Below are 17950 nucleotides of genomic sequence, written 5' to 3'. Positions count from 1 at the left end.
TTGATTGACAGCGATGGCTTCGGACGCCTCCATTTATTTGAACGCTTGGCTGAGTGTTCATGTGTTCTAACTTGGGACAGTAGAGTAATCCTCTGCTAGGTCACAAATGTCGGTGAGTTATCTCCAGGGAGAACAAATGTATTAGCTATTGATATTCAATAAGCCTGAGAGGCCTCCTAAACATTAGATGGTTAGCGGGCCCCACTGAAAACAGAGGTGTGAAGAATATGGGGGGATTTACTGGAAGTTTACAACCTCCTTCAGCATGTGTACCTGTAACAGGACACCTGGCTCAGCAGATGGGCCAGCCACACCAGCTAGTATCCAAGCTAATACACGATTACTTCCTGCAAAGCCCATGCTATGTAACTGCTTTGTCCAGTTTGATATGATTCCATGAGGAGATTTAAGGAGAATATGAAGTTATTGTACATCATAACCACACACGGGTTACATTTTCAAGATCTCCGGAATGGACGAAATGCCATCCAAGGTCTCGATCCATTCTAGCATCCCAGGGTAGGGTGATGTGCAGAAGGCTAGTATAGGTAAGGTAGCAAACTGTGTTTGGTCTCCAAGCGTAACAGGGACCCAGATGGATCCGATAGAGACAGAACCACCACCCTATGACCTTCCATTTGGAAGTTATGATCTTTCATAAGTTTTTGGAGTTTTGTGACCAACCAATGGGATAAATGCATGTGCAAGGCCATGTGCTCACTCTTTCTCTATGTCATGCTTACTGTTCGCTTCTAATTGGGGGGGCATGTTGCGTAATGTGCTGGAACTAAATCAGCTGGCAGTCCATGCCCCCATGCGGCGCAATATCCAATGAAGGATACATCAAGCTGGTAATTGTGGCTAGAGCTCTTGTACTTCACCTGTATTTGCTATCTGATCAATGTATATATATAACCATTGTGTATATAGTGTATTGTCTAGTCTGCCCTTAAGGCGATTAACTATATAATTTAGCCTTGGGTTGTTCTTTTAGCTCAATCAACGAATACACATATCCGTGTTCTTGGCTTTAACTTCTCATGCTACTGGGGCTGATTTCTAGCCCATTATAATCCTGTTAATGGAACGGGCTTATATCTAATGAGGAACTGGTAACAGTTCTACAGGTTGGCAGCGATCTGTTTGTTTTACTGGTGCTGGTGGAAGGAGCCTCTCAGCCTGCCAGTTTTGTGAGCGACTGTGGTGCCACATCAGCGGGTCTTAAGATCAGCTCAGCCCTAGACAGTTTGAGTGCAAATACTGTAAGGAGTGTGGGTGACTCAGTTGCAGCTCTGTGTCAGTGACCAAAGATTGCAAGGAGGGCCAGTCACACAAGTGGCTGAGCTAGGGCGATGGCCATTGCTACAGATAGGGGGGAGGAGGTGGAAGGCGATGTTGCTCAAGCAGAAGAGAAGTCCAGCCAAGGCTCCCCAAGGAGCCAGTCGCTGGAGGTAAGTCTTGCAGTGGACTGCTCACCACCTGCTTTTCCCTCCTTGCAGGCAGGCTCGAATTCCCTCCTGCAAGCTTCTCTGGCCAGTCTCCAGACTGGGTACAAGGCTACCTACAAGAGCCTCATGGCAGCAGCAGAACATCGAGAGGCATCAGAAGCTGCAGAATGTTAGCGTGAGAGCAAGCACATGGCCTTGCACAAGCATTTATGGCTTCTACTAGCTGTTCTATGTAGGTTCCCACGCTGGGGTGCTAGAACGGATCGAGACTTTGGAAGACGTTTGGCTTGTTTCAGTGGTCTGGAAAATGTAACCAGTGTGTGGCTAGGACGTACGATAATTCCATATGCTCCTTAAAGGGAACCGGTTAGCAGGATTGTGCACAGTACCCTACAGAGAGTGTCAGGTTGGCACTGTTATACTGAATAAAATGATACCTTGTTGATGAAATCTATCTTGTGGTTGTTGTTTAATCTTTTTTTTTCAGTTAATGATATGCTTGTGCTCCGGGGCAGCCTGTGGGGGGTCTTTATGTGGTGCTCTGATTAGGTATTCATCAGTATGGCTTCTGACAGGTCATTGATCCCACACTGACCTGCCCCCTAGTTTACATAATGATGAATATTATGTATATTAAAAATGAAATCCCCGTCTGCAGGCAGGCACCGGCGGCTGCGCTGCGCCATGATCGCATCTATATTGTGCATTTAATTATTGCTTTGATGGTATCCATTAATTCCTAAAAAAAATGGTGCCGGCCACGCCTGCGCAGTAGCATCTTTCGGCAATCTGATAGCTGCTACTGCGCAGGCGCCGGTGGCACCATCTTGCTAGAGAAAGAAAAATTGCCTCTTCCTAGATGGCACCGCCGATACCTGTGCAGTAGCATCTATCGGATTGCCGATAGATGCTACTTCGCAGGTGAGGCCGGCGCCATCTTAGTGGAGACAATTTTTTTTGCTCTAGCAAGATGGCGCCGCCAGCGCCGGCGCAGTAACAGCTATTGGTGATAGCTGTTACTGTGCAGGTGAAATCGGTGCCATTTTGGAGGAGGCTTTCTTTAGAAAGATGGCACCTTTGGCGCCTGCACAGTAGCAGCTATCGGATCGCCTATAAGACTGGACGAAGCAGTTACATGGCGTGGGCTCTGCAGGAGGTCATCTTGTATGAGCTTGGATACTATCTGGTGTGGTTGGACCATCTACTGAGCCAGGTGTCCTGTTGTTGCTAGACATGCTGAAGGAAGATTGTAAGTTGCCAATAAATCCAACCATATTCTTCACAAGAGGGGTTGGCTAACATTTCTCTACTTTCTGTATGGGGTCTAAGGGATCATATCATTTTGTCACATTCTCAATGGGCTTTTTTGATTTTATCTTTAAATGTTGCTCATCCTCACCTGTCATATTTCCAAGCAGCTTGACAGTTACAAAGAATTATAGATCATTGGCCTAGATGGGGTCCAGTCCTCTCTGTGTGTTGCTTTTATAACATGTTACCAATATTATTAGTGATTGATGTTGCATTTTCACTCTAGGTTCAGTATCACTTATATCTTACATCCATTTTCAATATACATCTGGTTTTCTAAAGAAACATTTTTTTATTTTTCCGCTAATAAATTAGAGTGTGTCTTGCTTTATATTTTAGAGTGCAAACAAGAAGCTTCATGCTGGAGTCAACGTTTCAGTGGAAGGTGAAAATGTAAAATTTGAAGTTCAGAAGAAAGTGTCAGGAAGCACGTCCGATATCAGTCTCGTTTTCCACAATGACATCAGCTCTATAAAAAATATAATACCATCTAGCATAAAGGTTGGCATCAGACCCACAATCACCAGTGCATATGCCATGTTGAATAATGAGGTGGTAGAGAGTTCATGCTTTTTAAACATACAGCTGCTTCTCACAAAATAGAATATCATCAAAAAGTGAATTTATTTCAGTTCTTCAATACAAAAAGTGAAACTCATATATTATTAGAGTCATTACAAACAGAGTGATCCATTTCAAGTGTTCATTTCTGTTAATGTTGATGATTATGTCTTACAGCCAATGAAAACCCAAAAGTCATTATCTCAGTAAATTAGAATAATTAACAAAAAACACCTGCAAAGGCTTGCTAAGCATTTAAAAAGGTCCCATAGTCTGTTTCAGTTGGCTCCACAATCATGGGGAAGACTGCTGACTTGACAGATGTCCAGAAGGCAGTCACTGACACACTCCACAAGGAGGGTAAGCCACAAAAGGTCATTTCTAAAGAAGCTGGCTGTTCAGAGTGCTATATCCAAGCATATTAATGGAAAGTTGGGTGGAAGGAAAAAGTGTGGTAGAAAAAGGTGCACAAGCAACAGAGATAACCGCAGCCTTGAAAGAATTGATAAGAAAAGGCCATTCAAAAATTTGGGGGAAATTCACAAGAAGTGGACTGCTGCTGGAGTCATTGCTTCAAGAGCCACCACACATAGACGTATCCAGGACATTGGCTACAAGTGTCGCATTCCTTGTGTCAAGCCACTCATGACCAATAGACAACGTCAGAAGCGTCTTACCTGGGCCAAGGAGAAAAAGAACTGGACTGTTGCTCAGTGCTCCAAGGTGTTTTCAGATAAAAGTAAATTTAGCATTTCATTTAGAAATCAAGGTCCCAGAGTCTGAGTAGTAGTGTAGAGTACGTGAAAAAAAAATTTCCAACTTGGAAAATGTCTGAATGAGGCCTTACGGGGAGGATATACAGGAATAACTGGTGTAGGAGCAAGAAACATACAGAATTGTCCTTGCAGAATCATGTATACACCAGCTAGACCTTTAAGATGCTTTGTGATAGCAGGCGATTAGATGACATATTGTAGTGTGGTCCTTTGCTTGGTCCGGTTTGTATAAATGAATGAAACGGAATCAGGTTAGGTTTAGCTATGTAATCTGAGAGCAGCATAACATAGAGCAAGAAAGCCTGATTCCAGGGATGTGTCACTTATGTTACGGCTTCGACCGTAAAAGCGGTCGAGCCGATGCCCCCACGTCGCCAAACCATGACGACGTGGGCGAGCGTCCCAAATCGGAACGCGATGAGGAACCACTGGACTACATAGATTAACCTGGACCTACCCAGACTAGGGAAGGGCAGCGAGCAGGGTCTGTGGCAGCTGAGCATGTGAACAAGATGGCGATATCCAGAACTAGATTACACCGCACAACTTCAGGTATGAAGAAACAAAGTTTACTCAAATGAAAACACAGTACATAACAAAACATAATGATGTCAGGATCCCGATTCCACACATCAGAGTAGGGTACACGTCTCAGCATAACAGACGAAGGCAGGGGGACATCACAGGTTGATGAAGTCCAGGGTTATCTGGCACGGACATGCTAGGACGGGCTGTCTCTCGGACATGCTAGGACGGGCTGTCTCTCAGGCGCAGCACAGGCTCAGCAGGAGAACATCAGACACTGACCTCGGACGGACTTCTTATGATGGCAAGGGTCATCACGGGTTGATGCAGTCCAGGGTCATCTGGCACGGGCTTACTAGGATGGCCTCTCTATCAGGCCTCAGGCGCAGCATAGGCTCAACAGGAGAACATCAGACACCGACCTTGGACAGCCGTCAGGCGATGGCAGGGGTCATCACGGGTTGATGCAGTCCAGGGTCATCTGGCACGGGCTTACTAGGACAGCCTCTCTCAGGCCTCAAGCACAGGCTCAGCAAGAGAACATCAGACACCAACCCAGGACAGACGTCTTCACAGGGTGGACCGCGGGGGAACCAGTGGAACATCGGGTCACAGGCAGGAGATCAGGACATCAGGACACAGGCTGGACATCAGGACACCGGACACAGACTGGGCATCAGGACATAGACTGGATATCAGGACACAAGCTGGACATCAGGACACAGGCAGGGCATCAAGACATCAGGAATACCGATAGACATCTGGGACACTGGCGTGGCAGCCCAGGTCATCGGCTGGGACACTGTTGTAGCAGCCCAGGGCATCAGGACATCGGACACAGGAAGGACATCAGGACATTAGGACATAGGCAGGGCATCAGGACATCAGGCATACGAATTGACATCTGGGACACTGGCATGGCAGCCCAGGTCATCGGCTGGGACACTGGCGTGGCAGCCCAGGGCATCAGGATCAGGTAGCGGTGGTCATCAGGCTACCAGCTACGGCCGTCAGGCTCCAGGCATTGGACCTAGGTAGGAACTCAAGCGTGATGGTGCAAGCACCGCCGGACTGGACCTGGGCCAGACGGGGTTAGCACCGAATAACAGGCTGAGCACAGCATAGTAAGGGCTCAGCATAAACACCAGACTCCATCTTTAAAAGATGAGCCCAAGAAGTTCAGTCACTGGGTATGGGGTGTCAGACACAAAAGGACTTCAGGAACATAACAGAGGACACAGTTCAGACAGGGTCAGGTACTGGATATGCAGCCTCCAGGATAGGCAGATCTGGGTACTCTGCCCCCAGATTAGGCGAAAAAACAAAACACAAACAGATCTAGATATGCAGCCTCCAGGATAGGCGGGTCTGGGTACTCTGCCCCCAGATTAGGTGGAAGACAGGTATCAGCTCACCCAGAACATACTGCAGACAGAACGGGAGCTGGATACCTAACTCTCAAGGCAAGACACAGAAACACAATGCAATGCTCTGGCAACGCCCAACAGGAAAGAGGGAGTTTATATAGGAGCTGCCCCTCAGCAATAGGCTGAGGAAGCAACACAGGTGCACACTCAAACCCTAATAAAAGCAGGGTAGGTGTGGCCGCGCGCACCCTAAGCACAAACAGAAACCATTACAGTACAGACAGCACAGGAACTGTGGCTTAGGGCACCTGACAGTGACTGCTAGCCTGAATACACGTGGAAAGTCGTGCACCAGCTGCAGAGGACCTTGCAAGTCGCGGATAGCTTCCACAGCGGCAGCCAGGGACCGCACATGTGAGTGGTCATGCGGCAGAGCAAAGACATCACAGCACATGTACAGCTACGCAGCAGCACAGGGAACTGAGCAGCATCCATACACGTAACAGACTACAGTATCCCTGTAAGCTAGGGGGAGAGGAGCAAGGGTTAAAGCAGAGATATGCAAAAGTAACGCCGAAGAAACAAGGTATAAACCCAGCGGCGTTACAACTTACTGGACTTCTTGGTGCAGTGTTCATAGAATAATGTCTAATGTAGATGTAGCAGAGCTAAGTCTTCTGCTCTTTGTATAACCCCGCCCACACCCCTGACTGGCTGCTTCCAGTGTACATTGTGAGTAGGCTGCCAATCAGTGGTGGGGGCGGGGTTACGCAGATTAGTCTGACTGCCTGGCACCTGAGCTGTAGTCCTGTAGTATTAAAACACTGTTTCCATTGAAATATAGCACACAGTCTAATAAGTGTCACATCCCTGGAATCAGGCTTTCTTGCCCTACATAATGACGCTCTCAGATAATATAGCCAAATGTTACTGATAGATTCCCTTTAAAAAAAAAGCTAACTGAAAGGGTAACTAAACATTTCTAATGTTTTTACATATTTCAGTGCACTTGTAATTACAAGCTGATTGGTGGGGATATGGGTCCTGAGACCCCCAACAATTGCTCAAATCCACCCTGATAGGTGTTCAGATGAAGAGATAGAGGCACATAAACAGAGCTGGGTACAGTTTGAATAGAAAGCATAGACTTCTTAGCCCCTGCTTTCTTTTGAATTCGTACTCTGGGTTTTTTGTGTTCTCCTCTCTGGTGAGTGGGAGGGTCTTGAGCGCTTATTGGTGGCCTTCAACCGTATAATAGTGTGCCGCTAATGTGAATTGTATTATTTAGTCTGATCAGTGATTTGCATATTGAGTAGACAGCAGATAAATGTGTAATTCTTTATCATTCTCTTATGTTGTAGGCCATTTGTAATGGTGAATTCACTCCTAACTTATTTTATGGGCACTGTCATGGGGAACTAACACGGAAAGTCATTGAGGTAAATAAAAAATATTTAAACTATTAAAAAGTGAAGACAAATTGTGACTCGGAAGATTATTATAGAAAAACATACTGCTACAGGAGTCCCACTTTGACTTGATATAAAGCTTTGCTAGTTATGAAAGAAGGAATGTGAGATTTTGCAGTTTTCTACTGAAACTGGAGCATTGATAGAGGCCCCGATTACAGCGAAAACAAACCACGTCTGGTGATGAGATCAGTTACTGGCAGTAACAGATAGGAGTCCCAAGCTGTCACTGATTGCTATGTATGCTGTACAGAAAAAGTAAGACTATATACATATATATATATATATGTGACCATATGCGAGAAGAAAGAGAAGGCACTCACCGATCTAAAATTCCCAACTTTATTTCATCTTCATGTTAAAATTCCATGGCCGGGGGAGTGAGGAGTGGAGCTCTCGTGAGCAGGAGTAGACGACGGCCGTTTCGCGCTGTGCTTGCGCTTCCACGGGTCTGTATACCCGTGGAAGCGCAAGCACAGTGCGAAACGGCCGTCATCTACTCCTGCTCACGAGAGGTCCGCTCCTTACTTTCCCGACCATGGAATTTTAACATGAAGATGAAATAAAGTTGGGAATTTTAGATCGGTGAGTGCCTTCTCTTTCTTCTCGCATATGGTCATGGAATTTCGTGTATTTTCAGAAGAGCACCTATGATCTTGATATGTGGCTGATGTCAGGATGTTTATTTATTAACACCTGGGCCGTTCTTTTTTGGTCTTTTTGGCGTTTGACTGCTATATATATACACAGTACAGACCAAAGTTTGGACATATATATAAACCCAGTTTTGTCTTTTCTTCAGGGCCTCTGGTTGTCTCTGTCATCTATCTGGCCAATGTAGAATTAAATCCCAGGACCACATGACATCCCTGTATTGTTCTTGGTCATTATTAGGTTAAAGGGGTATTCTCAATATTGGAAGTTATTCCCCTTCGGAAAGAGGATAACACCCCAATCGTTTGGGGGTCTATTAAGATTGCCACCAATCCAAAGAACCTGGGCTCAGAGCCCTGTGTGAATTGGCAGTAGTCGATCATGTGCACTACAGCTCCATTCATTCTTAATGGAACCGGCAGAAATAGCCGAGTTCTGCGTTTGGCTGGTCTTCGCACTCCCATAAGAAGGAATGGGGAGACAGTGCGCATGAATGACCACCACCCTATTCACAGTTTTCTTCAGAGCCCCAATTCTCAGGTTTGCTATGGATCCCAGCAGTCGAACCCTCAACGACTGGGAACTTATTCCTTTTCCTATGGTCAGGGGATAACTTCCAAACTTGAGGACACCCTTTTAAGTTCTATGTTACATTGTTTAACACTGAGAAAAGTATATGGTACAATGCTTTTCTTGCTGTGTATAATATCATATGCTAATCTAATGTTGTTCAGATTTCAGGTCCTGTAAAAGCTACGTTCAATGGGTCACTTTTGACTACTGGTTACAAGACCAACATATTTGGACTGGCCTCCTCAGGTGACACATTTGCCCGCCTAAATATCAACTCTGAATGGGGCCCTCACAACACTATAGAGATAAGCTTTAAGCACGCACTACCTAAACTTCAAAGCCTTGGGATAGCCAAAGATGGCAAGATGAGGATTGTGGCGATCAGACAGGGGAAAAATGCCGCATTGCTTGATGTAACAGTTGGGAAATGCGTCTTCAAGGCCAGTTGTGAAGTTCGGAGTGATAGCAATGGAAGTTCATCGTCAAATCTAAACTGGACCAGCTCGGTGCTAAACTCCTGCAGCCTTCTTGAGGTAAAGAGGACCTCCACTGAGAGACTGAATTTCATTCTTCACTGTACGGCAATGTATTAATTAAGTTATGCAGCTAAACTAGTTGTATTATTTTTCTTCTTTTCAGAAATTACATTTCCCAAAGAACTTGATTATGAATGGCTCGTTACAGAGAACTCACTGTGACTTTGGCCTCTCTATGAGGGTTGGCTATGAAGGAAAAGATGTCAAAGTGCAGTTGAAAACAATTTGTGACCCTTACACTGTCCAGGGTACTGTGAACCATTCTGTACCTTACCTAACCACTCTCGGATTGCCAGTTACAAACCATATCAAGCTTTCCACATTGGCTGGAGAATCTGTTGGCGGTTTGATTTTTTTTCATTCTGGGAATTGCAAAATGAATGCAAAGGCGGACATCACATCTAATAATAAAACAGAATGGCTCCTACAGACTCAAAATGATTGCAAATTGTTAACGGTAACAATGTTTTATTCCTATGTTATCTTCTAACTAAACTTAACGAGGACCTGCCACCAGGTCAACAGAAATTCCTGCAGACCCCTTGAGTATCTTGTCATTTTCTTTCTTAAATTTGCCATACGGTTCCACAGATATAAGCACTTTTTACTTAGTGCTCCCCATATGCTAATATTTATATTTTTGGCCAAGTGTGCCTGACTCACAGGATCCTTGGGGGTGTTTCTTTGGGGAGCTCTGCAGGATTACTCTATGAAAAATGCACCAATGGTAAAATCACTGATAAGACCACCCACTTGGCCAAAATCCCAGAGAGAGCAGATGATTACATGACTACATCACAGATTATACTGAGTCTTTTCTCACAAAACTATAGATCAATCTGCTCAGCTCCAATAACATGCTTCTATAACATGGTGCCTGCAGACATGATGACATTTTCATAGTGACAGGTTCCTTTTAAATTATAAAATTGCTGAAAAAATTACTGATGGGTTTGATAGCATGATGTGAGAGCACACAGTACATCACAGCTTATTATGGGGCTGTATAGCTACAGACCACTTAGATAGCATTTTGACCCCTTGTCCATTGCTAAAAGCACCTACAATGAGTATGTGCGCATTGGAATTTGACCAAGCAGCACTGGACAATCGTGTCCTCATCTGAAACATCATGTTTCCCTTACAACATGTGGACGGCCGTGTATTGCTTGCCTTGGGTGTGGTGCCCCTAGGATGCATTTTGTAAAGAAGGCAAGCTGGCGGAAGTATGATTTTGGCAACCATATGCTAGGAATTTTGGGTGTCGGCATTCACGTTTCCTTGACATGTTGAAGACCAAGTGCACCTTTTATGGTAACATTATTCTTTAATGTCAAAGGCCTCTTCCGGTAAGGTGATGCCTACAGGTTTACTGTAAGAATTGTTCAAGACTGGTTGGAGCAACATGTCAAAGAGTTCAAAATATTGTCTTGGCCTCCAAATTCCCCAGATGTTATTTTGATAGAACATACATGGGTTGACCTGGAAAAATCCATGAAGGCCCATCTTACAATGTGAAGCACTGTTGGTAATATCTTGGCAGCAGATACAATAGACCATCTTAAAACATCTTGTGGAGTCCACAAGTCAGAGCCATTTTGGTGGATTGTTGTATATTTAAATGCAGGAGAAATAAAAGGTGGATCCAACCTTGGTCTTAAAACATTTTGTCTCAGGTTTTGCCCTTTACAGTAATTTGGAAAGCTTTGTAATCAGTTTGCCTGCTTTTAAATGATTGATCTGGGGATTTCATTAATCAGGAAAATAACGCCCACTTCAACCTTCACATCATCCAGTCGTAAAAGCAATTTAACGCAACAAAACCTAAGCGAACGAGAGGAAGCTCAACCCAATCCTCCTCATTAATTGTATGTTTTGGCAGCTTGATTCAATTAATAAAGCAAACACATTTATTTTTATGAGTGATGGAGATTAATATCCTGTGGTTTCATTTGCTTTGACAGGATCTCAATATTCCGTCTCAGGCTCGGATTAATGGTTCTGCTGTTATTAATGGTTGTGAAGCCGAGATGCTCTGCGCCCTGACATTAGATGGCAACACGTCTGTGCTTCAAATCAGGACTGAGTGCCAGCCAAAACTAAAAGCCGAATTTATATTTAAACATAACCTGCCCATAATTAAAGAAATCAGCGAGGAAAGCAAACTCTCCATCACTGTTGGCAAACAGACAAATTACAACATTGACGTCCTACTGAAGTCCGGAACTTGCTCTATTGAAGTTAAAGGAGATATTAATGCAGACAATAAATTGCAATGGAAGATGGTGGCAGAGAACAAGTGCAAAACTATCCAGGTAATAGGAATAAATCAGAATTATAGTGAATGCATTTTTCAGCGCTATAGGTAAATATCTCATGTTTTACGAGGATCTTCACTAGGGTTGAGCGACTTTTCTTTTTATAGGATCGGGTCGGGTTTCACGAAACCCGACTTTTTCAAAAGTCGGGTCGAGTGAAATCGGCCGATCCTATAGAAAAGTCGGGGTCGGGGTCGGCCGAAACATGAAATCCAATGCAGTGCATTGGGTTTCTAATGGTTCACAGGGTCTGAAGGAGAAGAAACTCTCCTTCAGGCCCTGGGATCCATATTTAAGTGTAAAATAAAGAATCAAAATAAAAAATATTGATATACTTACCCTTGGACGCGCCCTGGTTCTCACCGGCAGCCTTCCTTCCTAAGAATCAGAGCCTGAAGGACCTTCGATGACGTCGCGGCTTGTGATTGGTGGCGTGAGCGGTCACATGGGCGTCACGCGACCAATCACAAGCCGCGACGTCATCTAAGGCCTTCAGGCGCTGATTCTTAGGAAGGAAGGCTGCGGATTAGAACCAGGGCGCGTCCGAGGGTGAGTATATACCTATTAGGAATATACTCACCCTCGGACGCTTCCTTCCTAAGAATTAGCACCTGAAGGACCTTAGATGACGTCGCGGCTTGTGATTGGTCGCGTGACGCCCATGTGACCGCTCACGCGACCAATCACAAGCCGCGACGTCATCGAAGGCCCTTCAGGCGCTCATTCTTAGGAAGGAAGGCTGCCGGCGAGAACCAGGGCGCGTCCGTGGGTGAGTAAAGCAATATTTTTTTATTTTTATTCTTTATTTTACACTTAAATATGATTTCCGATACCGATTCCCGATATCTTAAACATATCGGAACTCGGTATCGGAATTCCGATTCCAGATCAGAAGATCGCCGACCTCATGGCCGACCTCACACAGGGGTCGGGTCGGGTTTCATGAAACCCGACTTTGCCAAAAGTCGGCGACTTCTGAATCTGGCCAACCCGTTTCGCTCAACCCTAATCTTCACCCTTTAGGTATGCCATCTTAGTCCCGTTTATATTATTGTTGAGATTGGAAAAGGTAGTAGGCGTTTAATGCCTTTTGTATTTCATGAATAACTTAAAAAAAAATTCAAGGGGAGTGATTAAATCCACGCTCAGTGTGTAGTAAGCAGTAACTGTAATTATTCCCCGACTTCTCTCCATACTGGGAACTGGCTTACTTTTTCCATGTACACCATTTCAACAGCTGTAGGTCCCGTACATTATACATCACTCAACATTAGCAATGCAACACAGAGAAGGAAAAGTCATAGGATTTTGGAAGTCACAGGATGGATAAATATGTTACTGATATTCAAATGATGAAAAATAGAAGCAACATTTTCTAACCATTTGTTTATTCAGTACTGAGTATGAGCACAACGCACAGAGATCCACGCACTAACACACCGTTGCTGGTAGTAATGGTAGTTGGAGGACTGTTCTGCCACACCGAATGCACTTGGGCACACAATTCATCAAGATCTGCCGCTGGTGGCTCCCTTTGCAATTGCCAACCAATGACATCTCCGATGTGCTCAATGGAGGACAAGTCCGGAGATGCTTCAGACCATGGTAGCACATTTAGGCCACACAGGCCCCTCAAAGTAGCACAAGAAACATATAACCTGTCATTGTAATGTTGAAAAACAGCTCTTGGGACACTTGGGAGGAATGACCATGCCACTGGATCCACAACCAATTTAATGTAATGCCAAGCTGTTAGTGTAACTGGAATGAAAACTAGAAGGCTTTGGCCACCAGACATTAAGCCATCCAACACCATAATCCTGGGAGTAGGACTGATCTGATGTTCTCTCGTGAAGGCCACTTCATGGCAATGCCAATGTGGTCTCCACTTCTATCATTGCATCCAAGACAAAGGCGGGACTCATCACTGAAGAAGATAGACCTCCATTCCAGCCTCCAATCTCATGTAGATAGATAGCTAAATGTGTGTATGTATATGTACAGTACTGTACAATTTTTTTTAGGCAACTGTGGAAAGAATGCTGAAAAGTAAGAATGCTTTCAAAGATATTTGTGTTAATAGTTTTTTTTATTGTTTTTATCAAAATCAATATTTAGTGTGACCATCCTTTGCCTTACATACAGCATCATTTCTTCTAGGTTCACTTACACGAAGTCAAGGATTTTGTAGGATTATAGTCCGGTGTATGAGTAGCCAATTATACCACGCAGCTGATAATGATCATCATTTTCGTATGTATGTTGAAATGCAGTTGATAATTGAAATAGAAATAGCTGTATGTGGAATTTAAAACTGGGTGAGGACAGATGAACTCTGCTACAAAGATGAGGTTGTGAAAAACAGTTTGCGTTCTTACGCCATGGCAAGACTGTAGTCCCTTGACCTTGTTTCCAAATGGACAGTATGACTTTTTTGGACACAAACTTCTCTGAACAGTAGATGGGTGTAACTGGCTCCCACTAGTTGCTGCAAGTTCTAAACTGATGGCACTGCTGGACATCTTCTGTTTTCAAAGAGAAGCAAGCATGATGTGTCTTTCATCTGCTGCTTCCTCTACCAACAACTGTGTCAACGGTCCTCAACGTTGATTATTGTTTGGTGTTTTTCAAACGAGCTTGAAGAGCACATGATAAATCGTCAAATCTACAGTTTTTATGGGTGCTATGAAGTGCTTTGAGCTAAGTGATATTCTATTAGATCTTGTAAAAGGGATTTCCCAATGCTGATAGCCCCCAAAGTTGCTGTTTCTTAAATTATGTATAAATACTGCTTAGAAGTACATGTTTAATGGATCATTTTAATTATGGGTACATTTATACATAATTTACGTTTATACATAATTCACACATAAAATGCAATTAAGCAGTATGAGAGGCTTGGAATTACTGGAAAATTAATTGTCATATAATTATAATTTATTATAGGTTGAAATATGTTCGATGACCCGGCTTGTGATGGGTAAATGTCACAAGGTTTATTTATGGTAAATGTCAGGACACAATATCATGGTACTGCTGATAGAAGTGCCTGTGTGTAAATGAGGTCACTTAGATTTATGCTCCAAACATTGCCATTAAAATGTCTTTCGATGAGTGTGGTAAGTTCCCCTGGGTGGACATGAGGTCCCATAGTTAAGCATATGTGTCTAGTGATTAAAGGATTTTTAATAGTGACTGGTCACTTGGAATAAACATGATCTCGTAATATAATGGTTATGAAGAGGTGAAATGAGTGAAACCTGTCTATACATATAGATTATAATTTACCATCCAAAATATTTTGTTAGTTAAAAAGGTTGTCCAGTGGGGAAAAATCTGGCAAAGGGTTCAAACCAAGGCCGGACTGGCCATCTGGCCATTCTGGCAAATGCCAGAAGGGCCTGTCTGGTCATGGACTGCCATGTCTGCTATGTTGTTAACAGAATCAGTGTTCTCAAGACCCCCATACTGTTAAGATTTGTTGTGGAGCACTAAGCCGCTGACTCCGTCACGGGAATCATTAGAAATATTGGTCTTGTAGTAAATCTTGCTTTCCTCCATCCAGGGTAATATTAGTAATATATCCCATCTGGGGCTCGGGGACGGGGACAACATGAGCCTGTGTGATTTCAAATGCAGGGCTTATTCAGCTCCAGTCCGTACGTGGTTCAAACCATTGTTTATTATTTTTTTTATAATAAAAAAGCTATGCTCACTTCAACAATCCACATCACTATTGTTCCAAAGTTGACTGAGTCCTTTGCTGGTGTCTACTACTGACCCCATTAGGGGCCTAAGGAAAGTCCTTGTATCCCTGCTGCAGATAGTGATTGGCTGTGTCTCTGCCTCAGATAGTGATTGGCTGTGTCCCTGCTGCAGATAGTGATTGGCTGTCTCCCCGCTGCAGATAGTGATTGCCTGTCTCCCCGCTGCAGATAGTGATTGGCTGCCTCCCCGCTGCAGATAGTGATTGGCTGTCTCCCCGCTGCAGATAGTGATTGGCTGTCTCCCCGCTGCAGATAGTGATTGGCTGTCTCCCCGCTGCAGATAGTGATTGGCTGTCTCCCCGCTGCAGATAGTGATTGGCTGTCTCCCCGCTGCAGATAGTGATTGGCTGTCTCCCCGCTGCAGATAGTGATTGGCTGTCTCCCCGCTGCAGATAGTGATTGGCTGTCTCCCCGCTGCAGATAGTGATTGGCTGTCTCCCTGCTGCAGATAGTGATTGGCTGTGTCCCTGCTGCAGATAGTGATTGGCTGTCTCCCCGCTGCAGATAGTGATTGCCTGTCTCCCCGCTGCAGATAGTGATTGGCTGCCTCCCCGCTGCAGATAGTGATTGGCTGTCTCCCCGCTGCAGATAGTGATTGGCTGTCTCCCCGCTGCAGATAGTGATTGGCTGTCTCCCCGCTGCAGATAGTGATTGGCTGTCTCCCCGCTGCAGATAGTGATTGGCTGTCTCCCCGCTGCAGATAGTGATTGGCTGTCTCCCCGCTGCAGATAGTGATTGGCTGTCTCCCCGCTGCAGATAGTGATTGGCTGTCTCCCCGCTGCAGATAGTGATTGGCTGTCTCCCTGCTGCAGATAGTGATTGGCTGTGTCCCTGCTGCAGATAGTGATTGGCTGTCTCCCCGCTGCAGATAGTGATTGCCTGTCTCCCCGCTGCAGATAGTGATTGGCTGTCTCCCCGCTGCAGATAGTGATTGGCTGTCTCCCCGCTGCAGATAGTGATTGGCTGTCTCCCCGCTGCAGATAGTGATTGGCTGTGTCCCTGCTGCAGATAGTGATTGCCTGTCTCCCCGCTGCAGATAGTGATTGCCTGTCTCCCCGCTGCAGATAGTGATTGGCTGTCTCCCCGCTGCAGATAGTGATTGGCTGTCTCCCCGCTGCAGATAGTGATTGGCTGTCTCCCTGCTGCAGATAGTGATTGGCTGTCTCCCTGCTGCAGATAGTGATTGCCTGTCTCCCTGCTGCAGATAATGATTGGCTGTCTTCCCGCTGCAGACAGTGATTGGCTGTCTCCCTGCTGCAGATAGTGATTGGCTGTCTCCCCGCTGCAGATAGTGATTGGCTGTGTCCCCGCTGCAGATAGTGATTGGCTGTCTCCCTGCTGCAGATAGTGATTGGCTGTCTCCCCGCTGCAGATAGTGATTGGCTGTCTCCCCGCTGCAGATAGTGATTGGCTGTCTCCCTGCTGCAGATAGTGATTGGCTGTCTCCCCGCTGCAGATAGTGATTGGCTGTCTCCCTGCTGCAGAAAGTGATTGGCTGTCTCCCTGCTGCAGATAGTGATTGTCTGTCTCCCTGCTGCAGATAGTGATTGGCTGTCTCCCTGCTGCAGAAAGTGATTGGCTGTCTCCCCGCTGCAGATAGTGATTGGCTGTCTCCCCACTGCAGATAGTGATTGGCTGTCTCCCCACTGCAGATAGTGATTGGCTGTCTCCCCACTGCAGATAGTGATTGGCTGTCTCCCCACTGCAGACAGTGATTGGCTGTCTCCCCGCTGCAGATAGTGATTGGCTGTCTCCCCGCTGCAGATAGTGATTGGCTGTCTCCCCACTGCAGACAGTGATTGGCTGTCTCCCCGCTGCAGATAGTGATTGGCTGTCTCCCCGCTGCAGATAGTGATTGGCTGTCTCCCCACTGCAGACAGTGATTGGCTGTCTCCCTGCTGCAGATAGTGATTGGCTGTCTCCCCGCTGCAGATAGTGATTGGCTGTCTCCCCGCTGCAGATAGTGATTGGCTGTCTCCCCGCTGCAGATAGTGATTGGCTGTCTCCCCACTGCAGATAGTGATTGGCTGTCTCCCCACTGCAGATAGTGATTGGCTGTCTCCCTGCTGCAGATAGTGATTGGCTGTCTCCCCGCTGCAGATAGTGATTGGCTGTCTCCCCACTGCAGATAGTGATTGGCTGTCTCCCCACTGCAGATAGTGATTGGCTGTCTCCCCACTGCAGATAGTGATTGGCTGTCTCCCCACTGCAGATAGTGATTGGCTGTCTCCCCACTGCAGACAGTGATTGGCTGTCTCCCCGCTGCAGATAGTGATTGGCTGTCTCCCTGCTGCAGATAGTGATTGGCTGTCTCCCCGCTGCAGATAGTGATTGGCTGTCTCCCCGCTGCAGATAGTGATTGGCTGTCTCCCCGCTGCAGATAGTGATTGGCTGTCTCCCCACTGCAGATAGTGATTGGCTGTCTCCCCGCTGCAGATAGTGATTGGCTGGGTATTTTTTGCAGACAGTGATTGGCTGTGTCTCTGCTGCAGTTTGTAGCACCACCCGTCAAAATGGGCAAAGCTGGAGATGAGCCAAGGCAGTACTGGGTGTGACTGTACCTCCATGTTAAATTCATGAATAGTGCTGGCATTTCTTATAGCAGAAATGTCACTCCAGTCCCTGACTAAAGTAACATTTCTGGC

The 17950-nt window shown here is 45.5% G+C and overlaps 1 protein-coding gene across 1 annotated transcript in view; it reads left to right on the top strand.

The window, feature by feature from the left end:
* LOC138646122 (uncharacterized) overlaps positions 1-17950 on the top strand; it is a 437282-nt gene that overhangs the window by 237620 nt on the left and 181712 nt on the right. Inside the window, exons 41-45 of the mRNA XM_069735585.1 lie at positions 3099-3260; positions 7350-7427; positions 8846-9217; positions 9324-9677; positions 11185-11535. Coding sequence (XP_069591686.1) covers positions 3099-3260; positions 7350-7427; positions 8846-9217; positions 9324-9677; positions 11185-11535 — 1317 coding nt within the window. The remainder of the gene's footprint in view (positions 1-3098; positions 3261-7349; positions 7428-8845; positions 9218-9323; positions 9678-11184; positions 11536-17950) is intronic.

This window comes from Ranitomeya imitator, chromosome 7 (genome assembly GCF_032444005.1).
Source record: "Ranitomeya imitator isolate aRanImi1 chromosome 7, aRanImi1.pri, whole genome shotgun sequence".
In the NCBI taxonomy this organism is placed as follows: Eukaryota; Metazoa; Chordata; class Amphibia; order Anura; family Dendrobatidae; genus Ranitomeya; species Ranitomeya imitator.
The sequence above is the reverse complement of the archived record's forward strand: the minus strand, read 5'-3'. Positions and strand labels throughout refer to the sequence as shown.